Source organism: Pongo abelii, chromosome 20 (assembly GCF_028885655.2).
Source record: "Pongo abelii isolate AG06213 chromosome 20, NHGRI_mPonAbe1-v2.0_pri, whole genome shotgun sequence".
In the NCBI taxonomy this organism is placed as follows: domain Eukaryota; kingdom Metazoa; phylum Chordata; class Mammalia; order Primates; family Hominidae; genus Pongo; species Pongo abelii.
In genome coordinates, this window is record NC_072005.2 from 49,431,823 (window position 1) to 49,441,286 (window position 9,464).

At 49.1% G+C, this 9,464-nt stretch overlaps 1 protein-coding gene across 2 annotated transcripts in view; it reads left to right on the plus strand.

The window, feature by feature from the left end:
- TEX101 (testis expressed 101) overlaps positions 1-9,209 on the plus strand; it is a 30,316-nt gene extending 21,107 nt beyond the window's left edge. The window contains exons 1-6 of one of the 2 annotated variants that reach the window (XM_054540580.2): positions 5,477-5,630; positions 6,465-6,569; positions 6,685-6,828; positions 6,959-7,141; positions 8,490-8,618; positions 8,780-9,209. In XM_054540580.2, coding sequence (XP_054396555.2) covers positions 6,506-6,569; positions 6,685-6,828; positions 6,959-7,141; positions 8,490-8,618; positions 8,780-9,009 — 750 coding nt within the window. In that variant the 5' untranslated portion in view covers positions 5,477-5,630; positions 6,465-6,505 and the 3' untranslated portion in view covers positions 9,010-9,209. Of the gene's footprint in view, positions 1-5,476; positions 5,631-6,464; positions 6,570-6,684; positions 6,829-6,958; positions 7,142-8,489; positions 8,619-8,779 lie in introns of those variants that run through there. The other variant, XM_009232692.4, reaches the window with a different exon arrangement.
- Positions 9,210-9,464: the final 255 nt, after the last annotated feature.

Consider the following 9,464-nt stretch of genomic DNA (forward strand, 5'->3'; position numbering starts at 1 on the left):
GGGAGGCGAAGGTTGCAGTGAGCCAAGATTGACCATTGCACTCCAGCTCTGGGTGACAGAGCAAGACTCCATCTCCGTGAAAAAAAAAAAGGAGAGGAGAAACAAATGTGGGTGTGAGCAAGGCAAGTGTTTCCTCTATGATTAGTAATTAGTAGTCTTCAAAAAGACATTCTGTGGCTTGGGGTTTAATAGTAAAATAATTAGCTGGCATGGTGACATGTGCCTGTACTCCCACCCAAGAGGCTAAAGTGGGAGGATTGCTTGAGCCCAGGAGTTTGAGGCTACAGTGAGCTGTGATTGCACCACTGTACTCCAGCCTGGACAAGATTGAGAGAGATCCTGTCTCAAAAAAAAAAAAATAAGTAAAACTGGTCGTTTAACCTCAAGGCTTACAACTCATTGTTTTGTAAGGTTTGCAGAAGATCTCAATCCTTTACAAGTAGGAAGGAAAAGCCTGTTGGTTTGAGAGGGAACTGCGTGTGTGCCTAGGCCTGGAGGTAGGAGAACTCCTGCAGCACTCAAGAAGGGAGCTGCACGATGCTTATGCCGGCTTCACTGAGGGCTGTGGGCATTGGAGGGATGGGCTTTGAAGGACAATTAGGAGTTTGTGGGGTAAACAAATGCATGGGGGAAGCGGATTAGGGAGAGGTCTCCCATGCAGAAGGAACAGTGTGAGCAAAGCCAAAGAGGCTGGAAAAGACTGGGGATGTCCTGGGAATAGATATTAGACATGGAATGATAAGGGTGGGGCATGGGGGCTGGCCTCCAAGACCAGTGTGGGAGGTTGGAATTTTCCCCCAGGAATACAGGAAGCATGGAAAAAATTCTGAGGATGGAATACAGAGGGCCTGGGGTACGTGGTGGCTCACTGTTGTGTGTTTCTCGTTTCTGGATCTAAGAGACATTCTTTAATCCAGCAAACATTTACTTACCTACACTGTAATCATATGCTGAGTACACAGAGATGAATCAGACACAGCTGGAAGGAACCAGACACACACATGCCCATGCACACATGCACGCTGACATGTACACCGAGACACACACTAGACACACATTCGCACACAGCACACATACACACACACAGACATACATATATACAGACATGTGCACACACAAACATGCATGCACTCACAGTCACACATGAACACACATAGCCAATTATACTATAAAGTACAAAAAAAAATTTTTTTTTTTTTGAGACAGGGTCCTGCTCTGTCACCAGAGCAAGAGCTGGAGTACAGTGGTGTTATCTCGGCTCACTGCAACTGCAACCTCCTGGGCTCCAGCGATCCTCCCACCTCAGCCTCCCAAAGTGTTGGGATTACAGGCATGAGCCATGGCACCCAGCCTAGAATCTTACTTGAGGTAAAATGAGAATCCACTGGAAGGTTTTGGTTTTTTTGAAACAGTGTCTTGCTCTGTCACCCAGGCTGGAGTGCAGTAGCACAATCTTGACTCACTGCAGCCTCCACCTCCCAGGTTCAAATGATTCTCTCGCTGCAGCATCCAGAGTAGCTGGGATTACAGGGGCGCACCACCATGCCCAGCTAATTTTTTCACTTTTAGTAGAGACAGGGTTTCACCATGTTGGCCAGGCTGGTCTCGAACTCCTGATCTCAGGTGATCCACCACCTCAGCCTCCCAAAGTGCTGGGATTACAGGCCTGAGCCACCGTGCCTGGCCCATTAGAAAGTTTTAAACAGGAGTAATGTGGTGTGGCAAAATGTGGTGTAGCTTGCAGTTAAGAGATCGCTCTGGTGCCAGGTGGGAAATAGCCACATGGGCAAGGGCAGGGCGTATTGCAATAATCCAGTGACCAATGGTAGTGTCACAAGTGCTTATATAAAAAGATGCCTTCACTGTATGTTAGCCATTGAGCTTTTTTCTTTTTTACAAATGTTCCATGGATTTTCATAAACTATTTGCCAACCATTGCTCTAGACTAACCTCCTCATTTTCTTTTCTTTTTTTTTTTTTTTTTTTGTGTGAGACCAAGACCAAGTTTTGCTCTTGTTGCCCAGGCTGGAGTGCAATGGTGCAGTCTTAGCTCACTGCAATCTCCGCCTCCCAGGTTCAAGCGATTCTCCTGCCTCAGCCTCCCGAGTAGCTGGGATTACAGGTGCGTGTCACCAGGCCCGGCTAATTTTTGTATTTTTAGTAGAGACGGGGTTTCACCATGTTGGTGAAGGTCAGGCTGGTCTCAAACTCCTGACCTCAGGTGAGCCACCCGCCTTGGCCTCCCAAAGTGCTGGGATTATAGGCTTGAGCCACTGCGCCCAGCCTAACCTCCTTATTTTCTAGATGAGGACACCGAAGCTTGGGGAGGAACAGAAATTGGCTCAGGCTAAGGAAGATCTGTCAATCTCTCTTGCACCAAAAAGGCAGAGCCACCTTTCTCAAGGGGCTGTGTATTGGGGGTGTTCTTGCACTGCTATAAAGAAATACCTGAGACTAGGTAATTTATAAGAAAAGAGGTTTAATTGGCTCAAGGTTCTGCAGCTGTACAGGAAGCATGGTGCCAGGATCTCCTTCTGGGGAGGCCTCAGAGAGCTTTTACTTATGGCGAAAGGATGCAGGCCAGAGAAGGGGAGCAAGAGAGAGTAGGAAGGTGCCACACACTTGAACAACCAGATCTGGCAAGGACTCACTCACCATTGCAAGGACAGCACCAAGTCATGAAGGATCCGCCCCCATGACCCAAACACCTTCCACCAGGTCACACCTCCAACACTGGGAATTAGATTTCAACATGAGATTTGGGCGGGGGACAAATATCCAAACTATGTCACGGAGCAAGAGGAGGTCCCTGGAGCTGTTGAAGCAGAAATGGGGTGAAGAATAGAGGTGGAAGGCGCTTAGGCTTCCAAGGTCTCTTCTAAGTGTGAGATGGAGGGATTCTGTGACCAAGTCACCTGGAGAGTGACTAAACAAAGTGATTACTTTCCCAAGCACAAGCCCTCAAGGGACAGACGGGGGCTGAAAACTGGCACACTTTCTTCCCGGATCCTTTGACATGATTCAAAGATAACGGTTCAAAGATAACAAAGGGATTGGAGCTTTACCAATCCCTTTCTTAAGGTGGCATTTTCTCTATTAAAAATAAATACTCATTTATACTATAACTTACAGAATCAGTACCAATTCTGAAAGTATACAAAGCGTTGCCTTACTTTAAGGAAGGAGACCACTACTACTCCTGCTGCCTTCCTCCCCCGACCTTGCCTAGTTCACAAGACAGGAGGAAAGAAAGAAAGCAAAAAGTTGGAAAGAAACACAAGTAAGATAAATAGCCAGTCAACCTTGGCACTACCACCCGGCCCTAGGAGTTAACAAAAGCAATAATAATAACATCAACCCCTGACCTAAACTACTTGTGTTATCTGTAAATTCCAGACATTATATGAAAAAGCATTGCAAAACTTTCTGTTCTGTTAGCTGATGCATGTAGCCCCCAGTCACGTTTCCCACGCTTGCTCGATTTATCACAACCCTTTCACGTGGACCCCTTGAAGTTGTAAGCCTTTTAAAAGGCCAAGAATTGCCCAGGTGTGGTGGCTCACACCTGTAATCCCAGCACTTTGGGAGGCCAAGGTGGGTGGATCATGAGGTCAGGAGATCAAGACCATCCTGGCTAACACAGTGAAACCCCATCTCTACTAAAAATACAAAAAAATTAGCCGGGCATGGTGGCAGGCACCTCTAGTCCCAGCTACTCGGGAGGCTGAGGCAGGAGAATGGCATGAACTCAGGAGGCGGAGCTTGCAGTGAGCCAAGATTGCGCCACTGCACTCCAGCCTGGGCGACAGAGTGAGACTCTGAAAAAAAAAAAAAAGGTCAAGAATTTATTTTTCAGGGAGCTCGGCTCTTAAGACGCAAGTCTGCCGATGCTCCCAGCTGAATAAACCTCTTCCTTCTTTAATCCGGTATCTGAAGAGTTTTGTCTGTGGCTCGTCCTGCTACAACTTCATGTCACATGTGGAAAGCTTACATAGGCCAGGCATGGTGGCTCACGTCTGTAATCCCAGTAGTTTGGGAGGCCGAGGCGGGCGGATCATCGGAGGTCAGGAGTTCAAGACCAGCCTGGTCAACACGGCGAAACCCCGTCTCTACTAAAAATACAAAAATTAGCCAGGTGTGGTGACAGGCACCTGTAATCCCAGCTACTCGGGGAAGGCTGAGGCATGAGAATTGCTTGAACCTGGGAGAGGGAGGTTGCAGTGAGCCGAGATCACGTCACTGCACTCCAGCCTGGGGGATAGAGAGAGGCTCTGTCTCCAAAAAAAAAATACAAAAAATTAGCCAGGTATGGTGGCGCATGCCTGTAATCCCAGCTACTTGGGAGGCTGTGGTAGGAGAATCGCTTGAACCCAGGAGGAGGAGGTTGCAGGGAGCCGAGATTGAGCCATTGCACTCCAGCCTGGGCAAAAAGAGCAAAACTCTGTCAAAAGGGAAGGAGAAGGGGAAGGGGAAGGGGAAGGGGAGGGGGAGGGGGAGGGGGAGGGGGAGGGGAAGGGGAAGGGGAAGGGGAAGGGGAAGGGGAAGGGGAAAGGAAAGGAAAAGAAGGAAAGGAAAGGAAAGAAAGAGGGGAGGGGAGGGGAGGGGGAAAGGGAAAGGGAAAGGAAAGGAAAGGAAAAGAAGGAAAGGAAAGAAAGAGGGGAGGGGAGGGGAGGGGGAAAGGGAAAGGAAAGGAAAGGAAAGAAAGAGGGGAGGGGAGGGGAGGGGAGAGGAGGGAAAGAAAAAAAAGAAAAGAAAAGAGAAAGGAGGTTACATAGATGTGAAAGTGAACGGCCAGCCATGAGCAACAAATCCGAGTGACATGTCTTCATGTTCCTGACACGGACGCATGGGTTCGATCTGACAGCAGCCTGTGCCATCACAGCTACTGCTCATGCATGCATTCGGGGTGCCCAAAGTGACGCTGAAGGGGGCATTCCTGGATTCAGCCCTCCAGGAGACCATGAGGAGGCTGGTGCGATAGTGCAATCAGAGGAAGAGGCCTGGGCTGCGCATGGGCCACTGCAAGTGAAGACTGAAGAGGCCAAGCTGACTCCCAGAGGCCAGGGCCACTAAGGTGGGTGCCGAGGCAGGGGCCAGGCTGGGAACATGAAAGGCCATTTGGGTAGGGAGATAAGTTCCGTGAGTGAGGGCCAAGGGTCTGACCTCTTAGTGTGGCTGGATAAGCAGAGACAACAGAGTGCGGATAAAAGGGCCACGCGAGGCCATCTGGCAATGTACTGCCCACCCTGCATTGCGTGCCTGGGGCTGCAAAAACAGGCGGGCTCTTCCGGCCGGTTTGCCCGCCACTTGCCTTCCGAGCATGCGCACCCTCCTAGATTGCCAGGAATTGACGTCTCTGTGGCCAATGAGGTGCCGCGTTCCTCCAGGCTCATCCAATGAACTTATCCGATGCTTTTGCATCCACCAATGGGATTCCGAGTGCTGTGTGGCCAGGCTGGCCCGGCCTTGCGTCGTAAGAGAATTCCAAGCCCCGGGAGAAGGCGTTCCGGGCCTCAACTTCGGCGTCGTGAGATTCTTGTGAGGCGTCCTGCCGTCTGCCTGGAAGCCGGCGGAAATTTTGCTTCTTTAAAGAGAAAAAGAAGGCTAGGGACTCAGATTCCTGGATTCTGAGGAAAGAGAAGGCTGGGGACCCAGATCCTGGCTCTGAGGGGAACGAGGGTTGGGGGCCTGGGCTCCTGGGCCCGAGAGGGGAGGGGCCCAGAATGGTGTGTCCCGCAGGAAAAGGTGGTTGGAGCCCAAACTCCTCGATCCCTACATAGGACGGGGCTGGGGTCTCAGAATCCCAGGTTCTGATGGGGCTGGGACTGGGGGCTGAAATTCTGAGGCCCTGAGAGAATGTAAGGGACCCCTGAGACTGAGGGAGAAGCAGCCTTCAGGGCCACACTCCTGATCCTGAAGTTGGATGGCACTGGGTGGCCGGGCCTGAGAATTAAAACCATGAAAAACTGGGACACGATAAACCTGTGAACTCACTCCAGCTCACAAGCCGGTTAGGGACAGAACGACTTCGGAAGTCGTGGTCATATACACCATAAACCCCACTGTGAGGCCGGGTGTCGGGGCTCACGCCTGGAATCCCAGCACTTTGCGGGGATGAGGCGGGCAGATCACCTGAGGTCAGGAGTTCGAGACCAGCCTGACCAACATGGTGAAACGTCATGTACTAAAAATACAAAAAATTCACCGGGTGTGGTGGCGGGCACCTGTAATCCCGGCTACTCGGGAGGCTGAGGCAGGAGAATTGCTTGAACCTGGTAGGCAGAGGCAATGAGCCGAGATTGCGCCACTGCACTCCAGCCTGGGTGACAGTGCAAGACTCCGTCTCAAAAAAAAAAAAATGCAGATTAAAACACCCCACCCTGAAGTCAGTACTTGCCAGGACCTAGATTTGATCTCATGCGCTCTGGTTGAAAAGTTAATTGCCTTCTCTCCATCAAATTCACAGATCCAGACCAGCTCCTCCCAAACCTCTCCAGAAGAAGCCATGGGAACCCCACGTATCCAGCATTTGCTGATCCTCCTGGTCCTAGGAATCTCCCTCCTGACCTGTGCGTTTGGGGGACAAAGGGGAGAGCCGTGTGTCACAGAAGGTGGACTGATGATGAAAAGGGAGCCGCCTTGGCCCATGGAGAAGTGCTTATCCTTTTCTCCTTTTCTCCTCAGCGGGCCTAGAGCTGTATTGTCAAAAGGGTCTGTCCATGACTGTGGAAGCAGATCCAGCCAATATGTTTAACTGGACCACAGAGGAAGTGGAGATTTGTGACAAAGGGGCACTTTGCCAGGAAACCATACTAATAATTAAAGCAGGTGAAATGAGATGGGGCAGTTGGGCTGGGTAGGAGGAAGGTTGATTATGTCCATGCCAATGCTTGTTCCCTTCGTCCAGGCCAATCGTGACGGCCACCATCCATTTCCCCTCCTTCCTGTCTCATAACAGGGACTGAGACAGCCATTTTGGCCACGAAGGGCTGCATCCCGGAAGGGAAGGAGGCCATAACAATTATCCAGCACTCTTCACCTCCCGGCCTGATCGTGACCTCCTACAGTAACTACTGTGAGGATTCCTTCTGTAATGACAAAGACAGCCTGTCTCAGCTTTGGGAGTTCAGTGAGACCACAGGTACCCTGGAAGTTGGGGAGATAGATACTAAGAGAAACTCCATAAAGAGCTTGTGTATGGCCTCCCTTTGCGTTCTGACTTGGCTTAGCCTAAGTGGCCCATACTCCAAAGTACCTCACAGTTCAAGTAATTTTATTTTTCTGAATTGTTCATTGGGATCTAAACACTGCTCAGAGCAGACACCAGTGAAGGCTGGAGTGTAAACTGGATTTTGTGTTTATTAAGAAATAAGACAGGCCGGGTGAGGTGGATTGCCTGAGGTCAGGGGTTTGAGACCAGCTTGGCCAACATGGTGAAACCCAGTCTCTATTAAAAATACAAAAATTAGCTTGGCCTGGTGGCGCACACCTGTAATCCCAGCTACTCGGGAAGCTGAGGCAGAATTGCTTGAACCCAGGAGGAAGAGGTTGCAGTGAGCCAATATCACACCACTGCACTTCAGCCTGGGAGAGAGAGGAAGACTCCATCAAAAAAAAAAAAAAAAAAAAAGCAATAAGACATCAGTGTAGGTTTCTGAGCAGGGTGGTATCAGTCTAACAAGTATTGGTTTCCCACTGCTGCATGAGAACAGCCCAGTTCCCCAATTTACAAGGCCTGTAGTAACTTGGCCCTGCCTGTCTTTTCAGCTTCATTTCCCTCTCTTCCCTCTCTCATTTACTGTGTGCTAACTGGGGCTAATACTCAAAATGCTTAACAATGTAGATGGCACTGGCCAATCAAAATGGATTCTGGCCATAAAAAACAAAAACAAAAACAAAAAAAAACAGCTCAAAGAAAGTGATATTCAGCTGGGCCTACAAGCTGAATTTCAGCTGGGCCTATAAGCTGAATATCAGCCATGCAACTTCTCACAATTCCCTGAATCCACCAAGCTGGCTCACACCACCTGACCTTTGTCCTTGCTGTTTCCTTTACTACCCCTCCCCTCCCCATTTTTACATAGCTAACCCCTATTCATCCTCCATGTCAACTCAGATATCAGCTCTTTGAAAATATTTACCAAATTATTTTGGGTAGTTGGGTATTCCTCCATTCCTTTGTCATTATACCTTGAACACAGCAGCTACTGAGTTGATTACTTACATGTCTTTCTCCTAGGCAGAGATGCTAGGTGACAGGAACTATGTCCTTTTCATCTCTGTATCTTCACACCTCAGCAGAGTTTGGAAGTCAGATCGACGGAGATTTCACAGCAGAGAACACCAGCTGGGGAAGGATGGGGAGGCTGAAGTAATGGGCCTTGATTAGAGTGGCATCTGCAGGAAAATCTTGGGGAAGAGAAGGCAGCAAGGAGCAACATCTCTGGAGGCAGGACCTGCCATTAACTGTTTCTCTCGTTTCCCTCCAGCTTCCACCATGTCAACAACCCTCCATTGTCCAACCTGTGTGGCTTTGGGGACCTGTTTCAGTGCTCCTTCTCTTCCCTGTCCAAATGGTACAACTCGATGCTATCAAGGAAAACTTGAGATCACTGGAGGTAAACTGAAATGAACATCTGATAGTTTCAGAGGCTAGAAAACCATTTGAGTGGCTCCCAGGAGATTCTGACACTGAGCTCTCCAGGGATGAGGGGGGACTGGATTCTCCTCTGATGTCCTAAAACATCTCTGTCTCTCCCCATCCTTCCTTGTTCCATAGGTGGCATTGAGTCGTCTGTGGAGGTCAAAGGCTGTACAACCACAATTGGCTGCAGGCTGATGTCTGGAATCTTAGCAGTAGGACCCATGTTTGTGAGGGAAGTGTGCCCACATCAGCTGCTCACTCAACCTCGAAAGACTGAAAATGGGGCCATCTGTCTTCCCATTCCTGTTTGGGGGTTACAGCTACTGCTGCCATTGCTGCTGCCATCATTTATTCACTTTTCCTAAGAGGGCACTTCTGGGCCTGGGTCTGAGGATGTCTTTTTTGACTGGGAGCCTTCTTACTGTTGAGGTTCAACAAGTTGAGGAGTAGGTGGGAATTTGAGGGAGAATAGAGAGATACTATGAACGTATCTGACATTTTTAATACAATTTCTGCTGTAATTTTTGTATGCAGTAGGCGTTACTAATAAACATTTCTGCTGTGATTTGTGTATGTTTCAACACTAGAAGTGGAATTTTAGTGCTGAAAGAGCCTTTAAAATTCATCTTCTCCAAACCACACATTCTCCAGAAAGAGAATCTGAGATCTGGAAAACTTCAGTGAGTTTCTTACATTTAGCTATGGCCAGAGCCAAGGCAAGAACGATATTTTGACGTAAAGTCTGATTTTCCTTTCACTCTAATATGCTAACTCTTCTTGCTAGCAGGAGAAGTAACTAGCATTAGCCTCCTCCAGAGCA